The sequence below is a fragment of the Paralichthys olivaceus genome, chromosome 7 (assembly GCF_024713975.1).
Source record: "Paralichthys olivaceus isolate ysfri-2021 chromosome 7, ASM2471397v2, whole genome shotgun sequence".
Lineage (NCBI taxonomy): Eukaryota > Metazoa > Chordata > Actinopteri > Pleuronectiformes > Paralichthyidae > Paralichthys > Paralichthys olivaceus.
The window spans coordinates 687,501-706,645 of NC_091099.1; the positions used below are offsets into that span (position 1 = coordinate 687,501).

Here is a 19,145-nt window from a genome sequence, read left to right on the forward strand (position 1 = left end):
TCTTAACGAACGCTGTGAGAAAGTCTGGACTGAGGGGAGCTCCCTCCAAACTCAACTCTAACAAATGATTATGTTTTGATCTGATCTCAGGAAACAAGAAGATTTTAAATCTGAGTTTCTTTACATATTAAATGTTATTTTTCAAATCTGTTCTTCAACATGAAGCTTCACTCTGTCACACGTTTCCTGTGAAGCAGCAGTTCAAGTTTCTCAACTTCTGGATGTTTCACCTCGTTGCTCCTCACGTTTATTTCCAGACGACCTCAGTGACTCAGGTTGAGAATGAATGAATGAATGAATGAATGAATGAATGAATGAATGGATGGTTCTGCTGCTCACAGACATGAGACACGTTCAGTGATTAGCACCAAACGTCCAGTGCAGCAAAGTTAAAGCTGCACTAATCAATAGTTTTAATAACTCAAATGATCTGTGATCATGAACAGAGAATAAAGTTGTGATATTAAAAGTTTAAAGTCGTTATATTCAAACCATAAAGTTGTAAAATGTAAAGAAAGAGTTTGTTATATTAATAAAGTCGTAATATTACAAAAACATTTTCCTCAGTCGTGAATTCAGAAAACAGATTTCATTTCGTATCGATGGTTCAGGATCGCTGCAGCTCAGGATTCATTCTGATGTTGAAGGTTTTCAGGAGTTTCAGCTGAAGGATGGAAAATAAAACGGTTTAGTGAAGGAACAGTGGATGAATGAATGAATGAATGAATGAATGAATGGATGAAATGGAACGAGACAAAGTTCTGTTCAGTCGTCTGTTAAAGTTCTGTTCATCTTTTCATGAACGCTCGCTCACCAACACTTTCTCTGTGTTCGCTCCTGAGAACGAAGAACCAGACTTTGATCAAAGTGACGCTCGGCTGAATCACGTTGATCCTTTTCTCCTTCTTCTGTTTCAGGACGAGAAGAACCAGGTCCTGACGACCAACATCTGGCTGCAGCTGGTGAGTGTGAGACACTGATGGATCTCACGTGCGTCCTCCGGCACGAGACCTCAGCTTCTGTTATTTCATGGGTTGGTTCCTGGAAGCTGAGACGCTTGAAGTCAAACTGTTGTGATGTCGTGTGGGTGGAGCTGCAGCTGCACAGCATTGTGGGAAGAAACACAACAGACAGGAAACGTTTAGAACCGTCCAACGGGAACAAATAAGATTCTGGATGTAAAGTAACAGCAACGAACAAACACAACCAGCCACAGACTAAATCAAGATGGACGACATGACAGGCTAGCTGCAGTGTAGCTCGTTAACCCTCCTCCATGTTAGCAGATGGAACTAAACACTTGAATTAAAGCTCTGACTTCCTGGTTTCAGTTTTTATTCAGAGGCGGTGGATAAACACTTTGATGACTTAAATGGATGATGATGTAAATGATGAAGTCATGGGGGGGGTCAGACCCTCGTCTTCCCACCGACACAGTGTCCTGCTGATGTTGTGTAAACTGACTGTGGGGGGAGGGGGGGGGAGGGGGGGAGGCCTGCAGCCGCTTCCTTCCCTCAGCTCGTCTCTCAGATGTCAGAACTCCAGCTGTGGAGTTGACCCAGATAACTTTTCTGTGGTTGAGGAAAAACTTCTCTCTGTTTCCACAAATACCTGACGAGCCGCTCGCTCTGTCAGACGCCTCCTGCTGCGACGCTCTGCACCTCCCTGAGTCTGACTCCTTGTTCATCCGCTTTGACTTCACCTCACTGCTTCGCCTCGTGTCGGCCCCGACCGACTCTGCTGTGAATGTCAGCGAATGGAGGGAGAAGGAATTCATTAACAGAGCTTCCTAAACCCGTTTCATGCAGCTGTCTGAATTTAATAGGTTTCATCTCAGCTCCTGTGGAACGTGTGTTTGTGTTGATGACGCAATAATCCGGCCTAATCTGCTCCTCTCGGAGGGAGGCGTTGGTTCCTCCCCGGGGCCTCGACATTCATTCGTCTTTGGGTTTAATTTAATTTGGCGTCCTCCTCCTGCTCCTCCTCCTCCTCCTCCTCCTCCTCCTCCTCCTCCTGTTCGCTGCTGTCTCTGTGTTGTTTTGTGACAGACAGTCTGTAAGTGAGAGGAAACGTTTCAGCAGCAGGAGCCGGTGGGTGTTTTTAATGTCAGAGTTTTACTGCAGCGCTCAGAAGTTTGAGGTTGAACTGACTGAGAATGAAAACAGATTTCATGATGTGTTGACTGTTGATGTGTTGCCTGTTCTCGGACAAATGACAGTAACGATGCAACATGTTGATGTTGAGCAGGTAAAAATCTGTGAAAGAAAAATGTAAATGTTTTCATTCACAATGAAACGTTCGGTGACGGAGATCACAGTTTGTGTTGATTCCGTCTCCTCATTGGTCCACGCACATCGTCTTCGTGTTTCTTTCGTTGAGCTGAAGGTCAGGTGACATTCAATCATTTATTCGCTGAATCTTTTTTAATCCACAGCTTCTCCAGTTCTGAGTGAAAATGTTTGTCCGGACATTTTATTGTGCGTTTCTGCGATAATGTTTTTCTAGACACGTCTCCACTTCCTCAGAGAAATATCAAATATCTTGTGGTGATGATGTCATCAGTGTGTGTCACTGTGAGGGGACAGAGAAGTGGTATCGAGGTCCCACCCACACACGCTCTCGACCAATCGCCTGTCAGCCTCAGCTGTCAATCATCACGTCGAAGCCCATTTTTATCTCATCACATCTTTTCATTTTTAATGTGTGAATCTTTATTTGTTTTCAACAGATTCAAAGATAAGATCCAGATCTAACCAGTAACTGTTAGTGTAGAAACATTGGGTATCGAACCACCGGACAAACACAAAATAAGTCCAGTGTTCCGGTTTGTGAACTTTTTTTCTCGTCCTCATTAATGCGTCCTGAGTTGTTTCTTATTGCATCAGTGATCAGACTCGTTCCTTTGGTCTCGTCCCGACGCTTTGAGCCTTTGAACGTCGAGATCACAGGCGTCTTCACCTGCTCATTAAAAACACATGAATCCAGTTGGTCCTCCTGACGTCTCCGTCATTTCTTCTTCTGTGGTCTCACTCATCTCATGATGCTGCTGTTTACACTGGAGAACACATGTAACGACTACTCTGTGTTTTTAGTTCTGTCGTTGAATGAAGTTAATTAGACCTGAAGAGACAGAACACCCAGCAGATTATTTTAAACTTATATCTAAAATTTCATGAAAACTGATATAACATCTAGAAATGTTCCTTTTACAAGCGTAACTCAAGATTCATTTAAAATCAGCAAAGCTTCTGGTTTTATACCAACTTAAGTTTGACTAAATGTTTACTGCAGAAAACCAGGTCTGTTGCTATAGCAACTCCATCATTGAATATATTTATACACACACACAAGATTTTATTGCGTAGAACAAGATTTTCAATCGACGACAGCGGAGTTCAGCTTTCAACAGGCTCCTGTGGGAAACACGTCTCAGCTCAGTGACGTGTTCGACCTTCAGCCGCAGCCTCGCGTCCTGAGCTCAGACCAAAGAGTTCAGAGGCTCCGAAACCACAGAGGACGTATTCAGACATCAGCCCAACAATGGCAGTTACATAAGATTCATCTGTGTAATCTAGATTCTGCAGCTGCTGGAGGTCGAGCCACAACGAGCTGCTGCTTATCAGCTGGACGACAAACACGTTTTCCACAGATGTGAACCGAGCTGTGAGGAAAACAACCTCCACAGTCCAACTGATCCGACAACGAGAAACATTTGTAATCGAGCTCTCACACAATCACAGTCAAAAAGACCGGTTGTTACGTCTCATTAGCCGATCAATGAACTTTAAATCCAATTAGACAAAACAAATCTATCAATAAATAAAATGAGTCAGTGAACAAACAGCTGACTTTCATCATGTGACCACAGACACTGCATCATGGAAAACCCTGTAAATACTGATGACGTGGCGTCAGGACAGAGTCTCGAGTGTCTCTGAAGACAAAGTCTCCAGCAGCTGAGAGAAGACGAGGAAATGTAGGAAAAAGGAAACACAGCCTTTGTGTTCTGTCAGCTGAGATTCCTTTAACCAGACTTCCACCCCACGACGTCCCTCTTCTTCTTCTAAGGTCTATCGATGGCGGTGCACTATGGATATTGGTGCACTACCGCCACCAGCCAGTATGTGGTGTTTGTGTATTTAAAACGGAGCCGGTTCAGAACTGGTTAAATGTCCGAAACAGTTTCTGCAGGTTCTTAAAAAGTCTCAAATGTATTTATCTGGATTTGATGTGTTTAAATAAACACGTTAAAGTGAATAAATGTAGATCGGTCGAGAGCTTGCACTTTAATGTTTCGTTTGTTTATAGTGTGTTTTGTATGTTTAGTTTATTTAAGAGTAATCATGTGATTCATGTGTTCTATAAAAATACGAATGGACCAAGAGGAGATCCCTGTGGAACCCCTTTACTGATTTACTGAGTAATTATGAAGATGGATGACGAAGGCAGTGTGTGTTTTAGTAGTAATGTGTGTGTGTGTGTGTGTGTGTGTGTGTGTGTGTGGCGGGGGGGTGTAGTACTGGACAGATTACTACCTACAGTGGAACATGACGGATTATCCAGGTGTGACCAACGTCCGTTTTCCCGACAACCAGATCTGGAGACCAGACATCCTCCTGTACAACAGGTCCAGTTTGTTTACATCTGTTCTCATTCACTGATTCAGTCCAGGCTCTGTCGGGGGGGGGGGTCGTGTGATCGTGTGATTCGCTGACGGACGCTGACCGTGAACCTCTGTCTCTTCACAGCGCTGACGAAAGGTTCGATGCCTCCTTCCACACCAACATCCTGGTCAACTCCACCGGATACTGTCAGTACCTGCCTCCAGGTAACACACAGGCTCCTCCCACTGATCCTGAAGCGAGGTCGATCAGTTTGAGACCGTTTCCTGTTCAGATTTTTCAAATGATCTCGCTCACACTCTTGTTCCTGCTCAGACTGTGCGACGATGACACTGTCCTGTGTTTTCTGGCTGAGCACCGTGGAGTTCAGGAACCAGGTTAAAATGAGGTCATCGGCTGATCTGAAATCAGTAACCAATAAAAGTGGTAACAGCGTCATTAAGACTGACAGCTGGTCAGTGTGTGTGTGTGTGTGGGTTTATAACTTTAAACAAAGATTTGAATTTATCGACTCCTTCAGGAACCAGAGCTGAAAACAGAGGGAATTCTGGGATTGCATTTTTTGTATATATATTGAATTGAACTCCAGCCTTTAATTTCACAGTGTTTTTCTATTTGCTCAGTTTTCTCCTCAGGGATCATTAAACTTTATTTTGGTTCTGGTTCCGGTTGGTTTGGTTTGGGAGCAGATGTGATCTGATGCACGCGGAGTTAATGAAGCTCACTGATTGGATTTCCCTGAGGGCGACAACACGCTGCTTTAAAAACCAACTTTAAAATGCTTCACCGATGAAACTCTGAGAGATAAACTCTTAAAAAGACTCAGTCATCACAGCAGAGAGCAGTTTTAAACACAATGAACGTTTGTGACAAACATGAACTTATGGAAAATACTTTGAAATTTGAAGTGAGAAAATATTTTGTATCCACTTTTTTAAAAACAAAGTTCATGGAGTTATTTCTATTGTTTCTGAAGTTGGAAGTTTTTAATCTTTTCCTTCCTGCTTCAGTGTTTCAGTCTGTCCACATGATGTTCACCTGTCGTTATTGTTTCTTCTGAATCTTCTTTCTGTGTTTGTGATGATTCCCTCATCATCTGGTTTCATCTCAGGAATATTTAAGAGCACCTGCTACATCGACGTGCGCTGGTTTCCCTTCGACGTGCAGCGCTGCGACCTGAAGTTCGGCTCCTGGACGTACGGCGGCTGGACTCTGGACCTGCAGATGATCGAGGCCGACGTCACCGGATACATCGCCAACGGAGAGTGGGACCTCGTGGGTAAGAGTCATCGTGATATTTTTAAATCTCAGCTGCTTGTTTTAACATTTTACTGAGATTTTTTTTTAGATGTTCTGTTTCTATTTGCATCAACCATCAAGGAGAAGAGAGGAAGAGACACTTTATTATAACATTTGAATTTATTTTTAATATTTGAACTTATATTCAGATATAATTAAATTCTGTAGCAGGATTACAGAGGTGAGAGGTCAAAGGTCACAGCCAGGAGAGGATTCATGATATAACAGGTTGTGGTTATCATCGTATTTGAATCCATCGTGTTTTGGTTTTTAATCTGATGAAACCTGAGCAGCTTCATTCGCTTCACTTCTCCTGCAGCTTGTGTTTAAACTCTTTCCAGAGGTTCCTGGCCGAAGGAACGAGCGTTTCTACGACTGCTGCAAGGAGCCGTACCCTGACGTGACCTTCACCGTGGTGATGAGGAGGAGGACGCTCTACTACGGCCTCAACCTCCTCATCCCCTGCGTCCTCATCTCCACCCTCGCTCTCCTCGTCTTCCTGCTGCCGGCAGACTCCGGAGAGAAGATCTCGCTGGGTGAGGACGCAGCTCCGTGTGTCGAGCTTATGATCTGTTATGACCCCCCTGACGCTGTGTTCTCCTCCGTCGTGTCTGGGTGGAGATAAAGATCTGATTTTCAGTCGATGCTCGTCAGACATGAAACATCCTGAAACAGGAAGCTGAAGCTTCCAGCTGCTCAGACTCTCGTTTCAGGACGAATAAAACAAGAAGATTCATAAAATATATTTTATTCTTCCACAAAACCTGAAATATTCTCGATGAACATGTGAAAACAAATCAGCTTCATTTTCACGTTGTCTCAGGAAAAGAAGGAGAGACGGTCTGAGCTAGAATCTCCCTCATTAACATGTTTCTCATGATCATTCTGTGTTCGTGATATCAAGGACTCGTTTTGCAGTGAAGCTGTTAACAAACAAACTCAACCTCGTTGGCAAAGAGACATAATTCAGATTCCTGCAGAGAAAAGGTTTCCTGTGATATCTTCAATGCTGCTCAGACCAGGACAAACAGGATCCACGGTCACACTCAAACAATCACATCCAGTTTTATGACGCTCTTAAAACCTCAATCAGAGAATGTTTGTGTGAGTGCGTCTCAGTTAACGAGCTTTTCTTCCTTCAGTTGTTTCCATTGATCTGGTTCCTCTCTATGGAAATAACCTCTGACCTTTGACCTCTAGTTTAACTAGTTAAGTGTCTGCAGGTATCACAGTGTTGCTCTCTCTGACGGTCTTCATGCTGCTCGTCGCTGAGATCATGCCGGCGACCTCAGACTCCGTTCCTCTGATAGGTGAGACCCTCCGTCCTTCTTCTCGTCCTTCATCCCTCCATCACGTGACTCCTCTCTGATGTCACACACTGATCTTCTCTCCTGGTGTCTCAGCTCAGTACTTTGCCACCACCATGGTGATCGTGGGCCTGTCCGTCATCGCCACGGTTCTGGTTCTGCAGTATCATCACCACGACCCTGATGGAGGACACATGCCACAGTGGGTCAGTGCCTCCCCCTCCTCCTCCCCCTCCTCCCCCTCCTCCTCCTCCCTACAGAGAGGCCGGCCCCCAGACGGTTGATTCTTTGGCTTCACATTTTAATTTCAATTCCCAAGTGTGTTTGTGTGTGTGAGACAATCCTCCTCAGTTGTTTCTAACTTCCTCTTCTTCTTCCTCTTCCTCTTCCTCTTCTACTTCTTCTTCTTCTTCCTCTTCCTCTTCCTCTTCCTCTTCTCCAGACACGTGTTATTCTGTTGAACTGGTGCGCTTGGTTCCTGAGGATGCGGCGCCCCGGGGAGGCGAGGGTCCACCTGGGGTGTCACAACGCCACCAAGCGTCGGCGCTGCAGCGTCTCCAGCCTGGAGCTGAGTGTCAGTCAGGGGTCAATGCGACACCACCCTCAGGTAACCAACGGCAACCTGCTCTACGTGGGATTCCAGGGCGTGGAGGGCTTGCACTACGCCACGCCCTCCGAACCCGAGCTCCTTTGTTCGCAGCTGATGGGAGGTGGCATGGGTGGCGAGGAGGATGTGCTGAGGGCAGGGGGCCGGGCCGGAGGAAGAGGAGGAGCAGCAGGGGGCTCGATGCTGGAGGCGGAGCTTAAGCAGATCCTGGAGGAGGTCAGGTTCATCGCCGGGCGTTTCCGGGGGCAGGACGAGGACGAGACGGTCTGCAGCGAGTGGAAGTTTGCTGCTGCGGTGATCGACCGCTTGTGTCTGGTGGCGTTCTCACTCTTCACCATCCTCTGCACCATCGGCATCCTCATGTCGGCCCCCAACTTCGTGGAGGCCATTTCCAAAGACTTCTTCAGCTGAGGCGAGCGCCGAGCCACCGACTCTGTATTTTTACTTCTGTCCACAAACCAACGTGTCAGAACGTCTGAGCTCAATATTTTAATATTAGTTATAATTGTTCTTTAGTGGAATTCTTTTATAAACTCAACATTTTGACGTTAGCTCAGAGATTATCGAGTGTTTACGTCTATTTGGAGCGTTTGTGTAATACGCACATGAACTGTAGGGGGCAGTGCTGTGGCAACATAGTGGAATATGTGTCGATAAAGTCGCTCGTCAAAGAAGCTGATCGACAGCTTTTCAGAAGTGGACGTGAAACATGCAAAGACGAACTGAAGCGTTACTGAGGTCGAGCTACTTCACGATCACGATCCAACACATTCTGATAACTTAAGAGAGAGAGAGAGAGAGAGAGAGAGAGAGAGAGGAGCTCCAGATGTTCCGATAAAGGAAAAGCAACAAAAAGCTGATGGTCTCTGAGATTCGTCTTTGTCCTTGTGTCGCTGTGAACAGACTCATTTCCTGATTGTTCTCGGGGGAACTCGTCTCCTCCGGGTTTTTATTGTGTGGTTGTAACTCGGCCGAGCTGCTGAGGCAGGAGGAGTTAATGACCTGACGCTCGGCCAGAGCGTCCAGCAGCTGCTCCAGAGCAGAATAAAGATGATGAGGATGAGGATGATGATGATGATGTCCTCCTGGTTTGAAAAGGGACAATCAGTGAGGACTGATCTGATCTGCCAGGTTTCACCAGCTGCTCGGAATCAAACCGCCGGACGCTTTGTAGCTACATTAAAAAGCTTGACAAGCACCCGGAGACAAGTTTTCACCAAGTCTCCAGTTTTCTCCTAAGTTTTTTAAATAATCATCATCCAATAAAAGTCGTCGTGTTTCCACACTGATGTGATTTATTTTGTGTTGGTTCTGAGATTCGATGGATCAAGTTTCGTTTCTTCACAAAGAAAGAAAAAAAAACATCCAATGATTTAAAAGTAAAAAGTAAAGAAACATGAAAAATGTATTTAAGTACTTCAACAAAGTAAATGTACTTAGTTACATCCCACCACATGCTGGAGACAGTCTGGAGCTTTCACCTCATTGGTCCTCAGCTCATGACGTCACCAGCAGAGTGAGAAAATGAGTTCATCCTTATGACAGGATGATGCTGCCTCCTGGTGGTCAGCTGCAGCAGCGCAGATTCACCACAGGACAGAATTTAATGTTTCAGACTCAATGAAGTGAAAGAAGAAGTTAAATCTTTGTTTGACAGAACGTCAGAGACGTTTCTCTGAACTGATTCATGTTGACACTAATATTAATGATTCATATTTAAACTGTTGAGACCAAAACAAGGAAACGTCCTGTGGAATATTTCATCTGAGGAACTTTGACAGAAGAGAAGAAGAGCTTGTGCTTGTTTGTAGTTTTATTTAATTAATATTACTTCTACTTCGAACGTTGTGTTCTTGTATTTGTATTTGACTTGATCATTCGATCCTCTCTAGTATTCGTTCCAGAAGGTGGATGTTTGTTCATGTGTAAAATCCTCTGCAGGTCAGTTACTGTGTCGGGTGACACCTGAGCTCACCTGTCTGTGATGTCACCTTCAGGGCTCCTCCCTCTCTCTCGTTCTCTCTCTCTCCCTCTCTGTTGTCTCAGTCGTGGTGATGGGCAGCGGGGCATCGGTCAGCGAAGGCTCCCGGCCAGAGAGGCCTGAGGCCGAGCCTGAACCAGAACCAGAACCAGAGCCTGAACCAGAACCAGAACCTGAACCAGAACCAGAGCCTGAACCAGAACCTGAACCCGCCCGACCCTTCACAGGGCGGAGCAACGACACCCTGCAGGTTAACATGCTCGTGTTATTCCCTGGAGGCTCCGTGAAGGAGCGATAAAGAAAATCTTATTTTAACAGACTGAGCTGAAAAACGTCCGCCTTCTTCTTCTCCTCCTTTGTGTTGTTTTCAGGCAGAGGAGGAGGCAGCGCCCCCTGGCAGTCACATCGTAGAAATCCAGTCTTTAAAGAGCGACGCACAAACAGAAGAAGAAGAAGAAGGAGCCACAAGTGTCCTGAGTCGAGCTGTGACGGTGAGCAGCTGTTTGAATTATATTAATATAAATTATATTGAAAATGATGCAGATTCATTTTTTCATGTTTCTGTTGTTGCGCTGTCCTCGAACCCTCAGTCAGGCTCCACCCCCTCCTCCAAATATGGTTACTTCTGGTTTCAATAAACTAAGATGGACAAATGATGATGTGACGACAGATTCAAGGTCAAAGGTCAACTTCACTGTGACATCATAACAGACAAACACAGGAGAGGCCGCGTGTTTCTCTGTTCATGTAATGAACTGTTTTCTCGCCGATGTTGAATCAAGACTTCTCTGGAGTCAGTGGACGCTGTGGAGGTAAAACGTCTCTGTGTTTTCAGGAGACGGTGGCAGAAGGTGAACAAGTGTCTCTGGACTTTGAGAGTTTCCTCCATAACGACGGGACGCTCTACAGCTGCTTCCACCACCACGGAGACAGAGTTTATGTGGACGAGTCTCAGGTGACCAACTCTCCACATTCAACGTTTGAGTCCAGACAGACGTCAGTTTCTGGATTTTGCTCATGAGGCTTCTTCTTGTATTTCTCACCTGAATCTCCAGAACCTGGTTCCGTTTCCAAAGGAGTGGCACGGTCAGGGACGCTTCCTCTCCACCAACCATGAGGTCTGTCTGAGGATCAGCTAATGACACCAATCTGTGAGAAATGTTTGAGAAACAGTATTTGTCCCCTCAGGGCTCCGGTCCTCCTCAGGCCGGCAGCGAGCTCAGGGAGGATGACCGCACCGCCAGCATCTACATCCAGGGCCGAGGAACCGTCATGACCTACATGTTCGAGGTGAGTTTCACTGAGCTGCTGTGAGTAAAAGCTGAAACTCCTCGTCCTCATCTCTGCCTCTCTCGTTTCCCAGGAGCGTCTGAACGTGTGCAGGTTCTGGGATCCTCAGTCGGGCGTCTGGTTGCTGCTGCCGCTGCAGTGGGAGGTGGACGTGGACTTTGTCAAAGCTCGGGTCCAGCGGGTCACGGTGAGGACGACTGTGACGCTGCTCTGTTCATCTTCTCTGTGAACGCGATGGGAACACGTGTGTTTTTGTTTCAGTCCACGCTGCCGGGCCTGGTGGATCAGAAGGAGATCACTGCGGCGCTGCGACAGTGTAACTACGACCCCGAGGAGGTCATCTCCGTCTACCTCACCATGTTCGGAGAAATCCTCCTGCAGGCGTCTCCCAGCGGAGACCACGGCTACACCGACCTCAACTCCTTCAGGTCCAAGATGATTACGGTTGTGTCTCCACCAATCAGAGCAGTTTCTCTCTGATGTCACAGTGACCTTTGACCTCAGAGACACACTGATCTGAGCCTGAAGCACGAGACCTCTTCAGTTATGTCACGTCTTTGATTTCCTGCGTCTTCAGCTTGTTGGTTTCTATCTCAGAGCAGAAGTAACAAACGTGTGGTGTGACCCGGCAGAGCGCTGCTGGAGCGGGACCGGCTCATCGAGGGTCTGAGGCTGCAGCTCCAGACCAAAGAGAAGGAAGTGGACCATCTCTTCCAGAGGAACAACTTCCTGGCCAGAGAAGTGCGCAACCTGAGCGACGTGGTCCAGCACCTGAACCAGAAGCTGGCTGAGCAGGAGGCCGACCAGCAGGAGGCCCGAGAGAGGATCAGATCTCACCTGAGCCGTCGCGTTCCTGCTGGCCCCCCCACCAGACCAGTCACCAAACCTGCCGTGGATCCAGACCAACTCCGCCGGGTGAGCCGCGTGACGCGTGAGCTCAACATCTCGAACAAGCAGCTCCTCTCCACGGTTCACCAGGCGATGGCCGACATGGAGAACCAGCTGGAGCAGCTGAAGGACGCCGCGGGGACGTTGGCCCGGGTTGAGCAGGAGGCGGCCGGAGAGGTGGAGGAGCTGCAGTCGCTCTACAGGAGGGAGGCGGTGGAGAGGAGGAGCCTGTACAACAAGCTGCTGGAGCTGCAGGGAAACATCCGGGTGTTCTGTCGCTGCAGGAGCAGCTCCGCCTCCAGCTCCTGCATGGAGAGAACGGACGAGCAGGAAGTGGTGGTCGTTCAGAAAGGAAACAGGAAGAAGTTCCAGTTTGACAAAGTCTATTCTCAGAGCAGCTCGCAGGTATCGAACCTGTGGCGTATTTTTATAATGTAAAATTATATATTCAGATTATTATCAACTATGAATCTTAGATCCAACACATCATTTATATAAAGTAACATCTGGAACTGATGAGAAGAGACGTGTCAGATGTAACTGGAGAAGTTTATCAATGCAAAAACATTTATTAGATTTTACCCCCCCCCCCCACCAGGTTCAGTGTTTGTGTGACGGACGGGTTCTGATTGTTTCAGATGTGACGTTCATCCATCTGCTTCCTCTCTGTGCTTCTTGTCTGCAGCAGGAGGTGTTTGCAGGAACTCTGCCGGTGATAACGTCCTGCGTGGACGGATATAACGTCTGCATCCTGGCCTACGGACAAACCGGATCAGGGAAGACCTACACCATGATGGGGAGCAAGGAAAACCCTGGAGTCAACATCAGGTCAGATACGAGGGGATGAGCCGAGAGATTCAAAGAACAGAAACGTGGCCCTGACATTAAAATTAAATGAAGGTCACTGAGATGTTCCACTGCTTCAGTCCTCCGAGGGTTCTGTCCCTCCAAGATATTACAAGTTCAATATTGAACGTTGTCAGTGGCTTTATTTTCCATCAGGGACCAAATGAGACTAATTGTGTCTCGTTGTGTCTCGTGTCACCTGACAGAGGTTCATCAATACCTCATGAGGAGTCAGGTTACACACAGATCCAGTTTCCTGACGGACACGAGATGTAGAGCAACACAAACAAATGTGTGTTTGTTTCTCAGGTCTATACAAGAGCTGCTTCGTATTTGTGCAGACAAAGAAAAGGTCTCCTACACTCTGAAGGTCTGGATTCACACAACTGAGGGGGGGGGGGTCCCATAGTGTGTGTGTGTGTGTGTTGAAGTAACTCAGCGTTTTTCAGATTTCCATGCTGGAGATTTACAACGACACTCTGAACGACCTTTTGACCAAAGGCACCAGCGTCGCTCTCGACATTCGAGTCCGAGGAAAGTCGGTGTCAGTCCCAGGACTGACTCAGATCCTGGTCCGGACTGAGGCAGACATCCTCAGCGTCATGGAAACGGGCGAGAAGAACCGAAAGATCGCCTCCACCAACATGAACATTCAGAGGTTCTGCAGATTCACTTTGGACCAACATGGAATCAGTATTCTGAGTTCTATCTGATGTCGCTCCTCCTCCTCCTCCTCAGTTCTCGCTCTCACCTGGTGGTGTCACTGGAGGTGGAGGGTTCAGACGAGGTCTCGGGTCTGACGTCTCGCGGCACGCTGACCCTGTGCGACCTCGCCGGTTCAGAGCGAATCTCTAAGACCGAAGCCGAGGGTCAGAGGCTGGTGGAGGCTGCCGCCATCAATAAGTCTCTGACGGCCCTGGGACAGGTAGAGCGACACACTAATGAATAAATACAGCGTCAGGTCAGTGGAGGCTTCGTCTCAGGAGCTCGAGCCGTCCTCACTTCCTCCAGGCCACACGTCTGAGTGTCCTCAGGTCTGACGACTCTGTGTGAACGTTCTCTCTGGAAAATAAACGTGTTGTTATTTCTCCTTCAGGTGTTCAGCGCTCTGAAGTGTAACGCGTTCCACATCCCATTCAGGAACTCTAAACTCACCCACCTCCTGCAGCCCTGCCTCAGCGGAGACGCCAAGGTACAAAAACTCATCAGTAATATTTGTCAGCCTGTGACCACATCTGGAGAACCTGAGGAAGAACCTTCTCGTTGTATCCGTGTCCTGGGGTGTGAGGTTTAACAGATGTGGGCGTGAACCAGGTGGAGGTTATTCAGTTTGTGTCGTCTGGTTCCTCCGCAGTGCTGCGTGTTCGTCAACGTCAGTCCAGACGTGAAGGACGTGGTGGAGACGCTCAGCACGCTGCAGTTCGGCTCCTCCATTCGACAGGTTTCGCTCGGTAAAGCCACGCAGAACGTCTCACCAGCGAAGACCAAGTAGAAAACAAAGCGACGCTCGACCAGTGTTTATGACACAGAAATATATTTGTCTCCTTTAGTTTGGTTCTTTTAACAGCGTCTGAGGATGTTGCACTGAATTTATTTACAACAGAAACTATTTCTACTGAAAGTAATAAAGTTAGTTATCGATCATTCTCATTATTAGAACCCTCTTTGTTGATTGAATGTAAATTTGGGGCAATAAAGTCTTAAAGTGCACGTTCAGCATCATGTGTCCAGAAGACAAGAGGAAGACATCTTCACTCCGCTGTCTGTCCATCGTCTTAGCTTTTGTTCTTCAGCAGCTGGTTGAGGACGCTGGTCTGTCTCAGGGCTCGGAGGTTGGACATGTCCTCTGCGATCACCGGGACGTCCACGCTATGATTTGTCTCCTCACTTTCAGCTTCGTCACTGTCAGATAACGTACACAAGAGGGCGTCGTTCTCATACGTGGGGAAGAAATACCTGAGGAGAGATTGACGACAGATTTACACATTTATCAACGAGCATCTGGTCGACAGCAACACGGAAAGATGTCCTTCAGCGACATCCATACAGATATGAAATAATGTTGGACGTACTGCGGCTGGTCCCAGGTGGACACGTCTGGCAGCTTCATCACGTGACCTTCAGCCGCGATGTGACGCAGCACGTCGGCTCTGGAGAGGAACTTCTCCTGGCAGCCGTAGCAGCGGCTCTGGTGGATCTGCCGCCGGATGAAGTTCACCAGTTTGACCTGCTGATAGAACCTGAGGTCTGAGGAGACGCAGAGCGAGAGGTTCAATATTCAGCCGTTTGCATTTCAATCTGCATCGTCAGTGAATCTGTCAATCAAGACTGGTTTCCTGATCTGAACTAAGCTTCATGTGTTCTGAGTCCTGCTTCTGTCCTGACCACAAACGTCTCTGTCTAAAAGAACCAACACACAGTTTATTTATAATCTGTTTCCTTTACTGATGATAAACATCACATTTCTGTCGCAGTACCATGACGATGCAGATTCTGGACGTTCCTGATGTTTGACTTACTGAGTTCTGTCTTCAGCTTCTGAAGATCGAAGTCATGAGCGTCCTGAAACAAACGACACGGTAACAAACAAATGGAAAGTTCATTACACAACAGAAAATAAAGTGCGACAGCTCATCAATGAGTGTGAACATAAACCTGGTTCATCACACGAACACGTCAGTGAACACCGAGCGGAGCTGTCCTCATCTCCTCTGCAGGTGTGAAAGTCGTTGTAATTTATTTACCTTCATGTGTGAGTAGATCTGCTCCATCGTCTCCGACTGACAATCACAGAACAGACACACAGCAGACACCGGATGAGCCTGCCAGTCCGACCAATCACTGTGGACAGAAGAAGAGAATGACTGGAATCTCCTCCTCTTTCTTTTCTACGTGTTCTCACTCTGCCTCCTGCCGGCGATACTCACTCGTCATCATTGTTGTCGACCAGTTCCCGGTCGTCCTCGCTCTGCACCTCCTCCCACGTCTTCCCCAGCTCCTGACACGAGAGAAGTTCACATTCAGAATATCTGTCTGGTGCTGAAACAGCTGATGAGCTGATCCACAGAACATTGATCGACTACTACTAACTGTTATCAGTCAGAGAACGTGGCTGCAGCTCTGTGAGGACTGAAGCCGTGTCAGACGACAGACGGCCGCAGTCTAACGTGGATTCTACACTTGACTTCAGAAGCAGCAGATACATTTACCAGGTAGTTGATGACGTAGAAGCGGTCGTATTCGCTGTTGTTGGCGTTGATGCGACGATGAGCTTTTTTCCTCATGTGATCTTTCAATGTGGTTTTATCTCTGAACGTCTTCTCACAGTACAAACACTGCAGACTGACCAGAGAAATAACAACACATCAGCACACAAGACGTTCTACACACGTTCTACACCGTGTCGAACCGGTCAGTTTCTGATAATCAACAGGTCAATCAAGAATCAATAATGAAACTATTACTGCCCACATTTGAATCTAATCGAGAAGTTTTCAGGAAAGTTGAACTAAAATTAAACAGTTCTTTTCTGCCACTAGGGGTCTCTCAAACACGGCAATAAGAAAAGAGTTTGTTGTTGTGACTTCAGACGACTGAAATCCTTCATCTGCTTCAGATACAGAGAGAAAAACCACCAAGACCTTAAAAGTTTACAGTAAAACTGAGACTTCAGTCACGTGTGTGTGTGCGTCACTTCTTACTTGTCCAGTTTGCTCTGCAGTGTGTCCAGGAACTCGCTGCAGAAGACGATGTTGTCCGGGAGTCCGATGCTGAAGGAATGTTCTCGGGCCATGTGGTTCAGCAGAGATGACCTGGAAGTGATGGTGGAGTGTTCTGTTATAGTAAATTATATATATATATATATATATGATATAGTATATATATAAGATAAGATCGACTTTATTCATATATAAAGTATATATATATGTATATCGTATATATATTTATTTATTTAAACTATATTATTTCATTATTGAAACATACAGTGTGTGTATGTGCATGAGAGAGTCACAGAGAAACATCGGTTCTGTTAAATTTTCAGATGAAATCCTGAAATATAACCAAAATATGTCATTTTGGTTCAAATGTTTATTTCTGGTTCATATTCCAACACTTGGGAGGTTTGTTGATGTGTTGATTGACGACCTGTTTCCAGCGAACTCGTCGCTGCAGAACATGCAGAGACGCTGGAAGCTGCTGTCGTCTCTCTCCTGCTGCTGCTGCTCCAGCACCTCCTCCTGCCAAGAAAAACCACGAGGTTAGAGAAAACACCACAGAGGAAGAAGAACTCCTCTAAAACCAAACAGGGAGCACAGGGAATGTGGGTTTAACCACAGAAATCAGAAACAAGCTTCCGTGTGACGCTGAGACGAGGTCCATGTTGGACTCACCAGTCGTTTCTGTTGGAGCTTCTCTCGGAGGAGTCGATCTTCTGGAAGAACGTCACACAGCAGGAAGTAGTTCTCTTGTTTCTCTGTAAGAACAAATTGGTATCAGAGTCGTGTGATCTGTGCACAGCGGTGGACGGGATCCGCCCGCGTGTGTGCAAATGGTTAAACTTGACTTTAGAAGCAGCTCGTTGAAATTCAACAAATTGGAAAACTCACCAACTGGACCGGTGGAGTTTGTTTTGATGACGCTGCAGAAATCTGTGATCGGCTGCTCCAGGAATCTGCCTTTCCAGTACAACAAGTACCTGAAAGAGCAGAGGAGCACGAGTCAGTATCAGCACGATGAAGCGAGAGGTCTCAGAAAGTCCTACAAGAGGAACCTCACGTTTCCACCTCTGTCTTCCTAAAGTCTTTTGAGACTGGAGAGTGAGACTCAGTGAGTAAAACATGTGTGACGTTGTCTTAAGGTTTCGTGTTGACAGACACAGATCCTGTCTAAAGATTTTATTTATTTTGGTTCGCAGCGCTCTTACTTCGGCAGGTCCGCGATGAGTTTGACGTCACTAATGACCATCTTGTGCTCCAGCAGCAGGTGTTTGAGGAGGACGTCCTTCTGCGGCAGGGGGGTGGACTCGGAGCAGAACAGACACAGCAGCGGCTCTGGGTGAGGTCGCTGCAGGGCGTCGACGTGCTGCTCTGGAAAACACAGCGGCTCCAGAATACTGTCCTGACCTGAGGGAGGAAGACAACTCAGGTTACATCAGAAAAAAAATAAATCACAAGATAATGTTTCAGATGACGTTTGTACAAACTGTATTTGTTCACCAGTTACTTTCTTCATTCCATTTATCTATAAAACTGAGTACGGTTTATAATTCTTTTAAAGCCTCCGTTCCTTTTCTGTCAGGAACAAACATCTTCTCCTCTGAATCTCTAAAGTCATGTGTCACGTTTCATGTTTGATTATCTGATCTTTACCAACTCTGATTAGAACTTGTTTAAAAAGGTGCAATGGAAATAAAGTTAATAACTATTATTGTAATAATAAAAAGAAAAGCTCTGCTCATTCCTGCTGGTCACTTAGAGCACAGGGCCTGAGACAGAAACATTAGGAACCACGATAATGAAACAGAATTAGTATGAAACACTCATCAGACCGAGGAACTGACGTCACCTCGTTAAAAAGAAGAAACTCGTGTTGTTCAGGCGCGTGAGTGGTTTCTAAACTCTGACGTGTTGAGTCAATGAAGCAGCTGTTCCGTGTTCAAATCTGTTAAACTGTTCAAATCTGTGAAACACATGTTAGCTGCTAGTTAGCTGCTAGTTAGCTGCTAGCTTAGCAGGCAGCAGCTGACATGTGTCTGTTCCCGCGGTTTCCCGGAGAAGTGACGCTTCGATGTGACGCAGATGTTTTAATGAGAAATGAAAATCCGCTCTGATCTTTAAACTTCTTCATTAAACTTCTTCTTTAAACTTAAATTCACTGAATCTTCAAAACTTCAACTCACCATCCCCCCTCCTGTCGCTGGCGGCCATCTTTGTGTCACGTGATCAAAACAGCAGCTAACGAGCCAATCAGAGGCCTGGAAAGTGACTGTGCTGCTTTCAGAGTCTCCCCGTAAAACGCAACATGCGCCGTGGTGCGTTCAAAAACCAACCGGAGCGCATCACTCATTACCTCCACTAAAAGACCACTAGGTGGCGCAGTCCGCTCAGGCCTCCCTCTCCCTCACAGAGGTTCCTCTGCACTTCTAGTTTTTCTTTCACTTGTTTCTTTTATTTTACCACAATGAAAAGAAATGAGAAATAAAACATGTTTAATAAAATGATAGGAATTCAACTGTCAACTAAAACAGCAACAATAATAGAAATAGATAGATTGATACACACGGATGCAATAAAATACATTAGTAC

The 19,145-nt window shown here is 46.5% G+C and overlaps 3 protein-coding genes across 5 annotated transcripts in view; 2 read left to right on the plus strand and 1 right to left on the minus strand.

The window, feature by feature from the left end:
* Positions 1-9,121, plus strand: part of LOC109647161 (neuronal acetylcholine receptor subunit alpha-7) — a 12,037-nt gene extending 2,916 nt beyond the window's left edge. Inside the window, exons 3-10 of one of the 2 annotated variants that reach the window (XM_069528528.1) lie at positions 918-962; positions 4,518-4,627; positions 4,749-4,828; positions 5,734-5,901; positions 6,263-6,457; positions 7,145-7,231; positions 7,325-7,434; positions 7,671-9,121. In XM_069528528.1, coding sequence (XP_069384629.1) covers positions 918-962; positions 4,518-4,627; positions 4,749-4,828; positions 5,734-5,901; positions 6,263-6,457; positions 7,145-7,231; positions 7,325-7,434; positions 7,671-8,246 — 1,371 coding nt within the window. In that variant the 3' untranslated portion in view covers positions 8,247-9,121. Of the gene's footprint in view, positions 1-917; positions 963-3,922; positions 4,121-4,517; positions 4,628-4,748; positions 4,829-5,733; positions 5,902-6,262; positions 6,458-7,144; positions 7,232-7,324; positions 7,435-7,670 lie in introns of those variants that run through there. The other variant, XM_069528529.1, reaches the window with a different exon arrangement.
* Positions 9,122-9,474: 353 nt separating this feature from the next.
* LOC109647305 (uncharacterized) lies at positions 9,475-14,550 on the plus strand. The gene is made up of 14 exons (XM_069528527.1): positions 9,475-10,066; positions 10,188-10,307; positions 10,652-10,771; positions 10,872-10,934; positions 11,005-11,106; positions 11,180-11,293; positions 11,368-11,534; positions 11,739-12,399; positions 12,680-12,822; positions 13,150-13,210; positions 13,290-13,498; positions 13,579-13,765; positions 13,937-14,032; positions 14,195-14,550. The coding sequence occupies exons 1-14, from the start codon at positions 9,890-9,892 to the stop codon at positions 14,330-14,332; spliced, it is 2,358 nt and encodes a 785-aa protein (XP_069384628.1). The 5' UTR covers positions 9,475-9,889; the 3' UTR covers positions 14,333-14,550.
* znf277 (zinc finger protein 277) lies at positions 14,358-18,862 on the minus strand. Of its 2 annotated transcripts, none has more exons than XM_069528530.1 (12): positions 18,740-18,862; positions 17,765-17,963; positions 17,448-17,536; positions 17,232-17,314; positions 16,987-17,078; positions 16,542-16,652; positions 16,050-16,182; positions 15,768-15,838; positions 15,585-15,681; positions 15,360-15,402; positions 14,913-15,087; positions 14,358-14,796 (listed from the first exon to the last, which is right to left on the minus strand). In XM_069528530.1, the coding sequence occupies exons 1-12, from the start codon at positions 18,765-18,767 to the stop codon at positions 14,616-14,618; spliced, it is 1,302 nt and encodes a 433-aa protein (XP_069384631.1). In that variant the 5' UTR covers positions 18,768-18,862; the 3' UTR covers positions 14,358-14,615. The 2 variants fall into 2 exon arrangements, with proteins under 2 accessions (XP_069384631.1, XP_069384632.1); XM_069528531.1 differs by lacking the exon at positions 18,740-18,862 and adding an exon at positions 18,406-18,514.
* Between the last annotated feature and the right edge of the window lie 283 nt (positions 18,863-19,145).

Bases quoted from the DNA above. Each gene is read 5' to 3' on its own strand.
- LOC109647305 (XM_069528527.1), top strand. From the start codon at position 9,890: ATGGGCAGCGGGGCATCGGTCAGCGAAGGCTCCCGGCCAGAGAGGCCT. The intron at 11,107-11,179 runs GTGAGTTTCACT...CTCGTTTCCCAG, and splicing joins TCATGACCTACATGTTCGAG to GAGCGTCTGAACGTGTGCAG. The intron at 11,535-11,738 runs GTCCAAGATGAT...GTGACCCGGCAG, and splicing joins ACCGACCTCAACTCCTTCAG to AGCGCTGCTGGAGCGGGACC.
- znf277 (XM_069528530.1), bottom strand. From the start codon at position 18,767: ATGGCCGCCAGCGACAGGAGGGGGGATG. The intron at 17,315-17,447 runs GTGAGTTTTCCA...TTGTTCTTACAG, and splicing joins AAACTCCACCGGTCCAGTTG to AGAAACAAGAGAACTACTTC. The intron at 16,183-16,541 runs GTAAGAAGTGAC...TTCTCTGGTCAG, and splicing joins CTGCAGAGCAAACTGGACAA to TCTGCAGTGTTTGTACTGTG.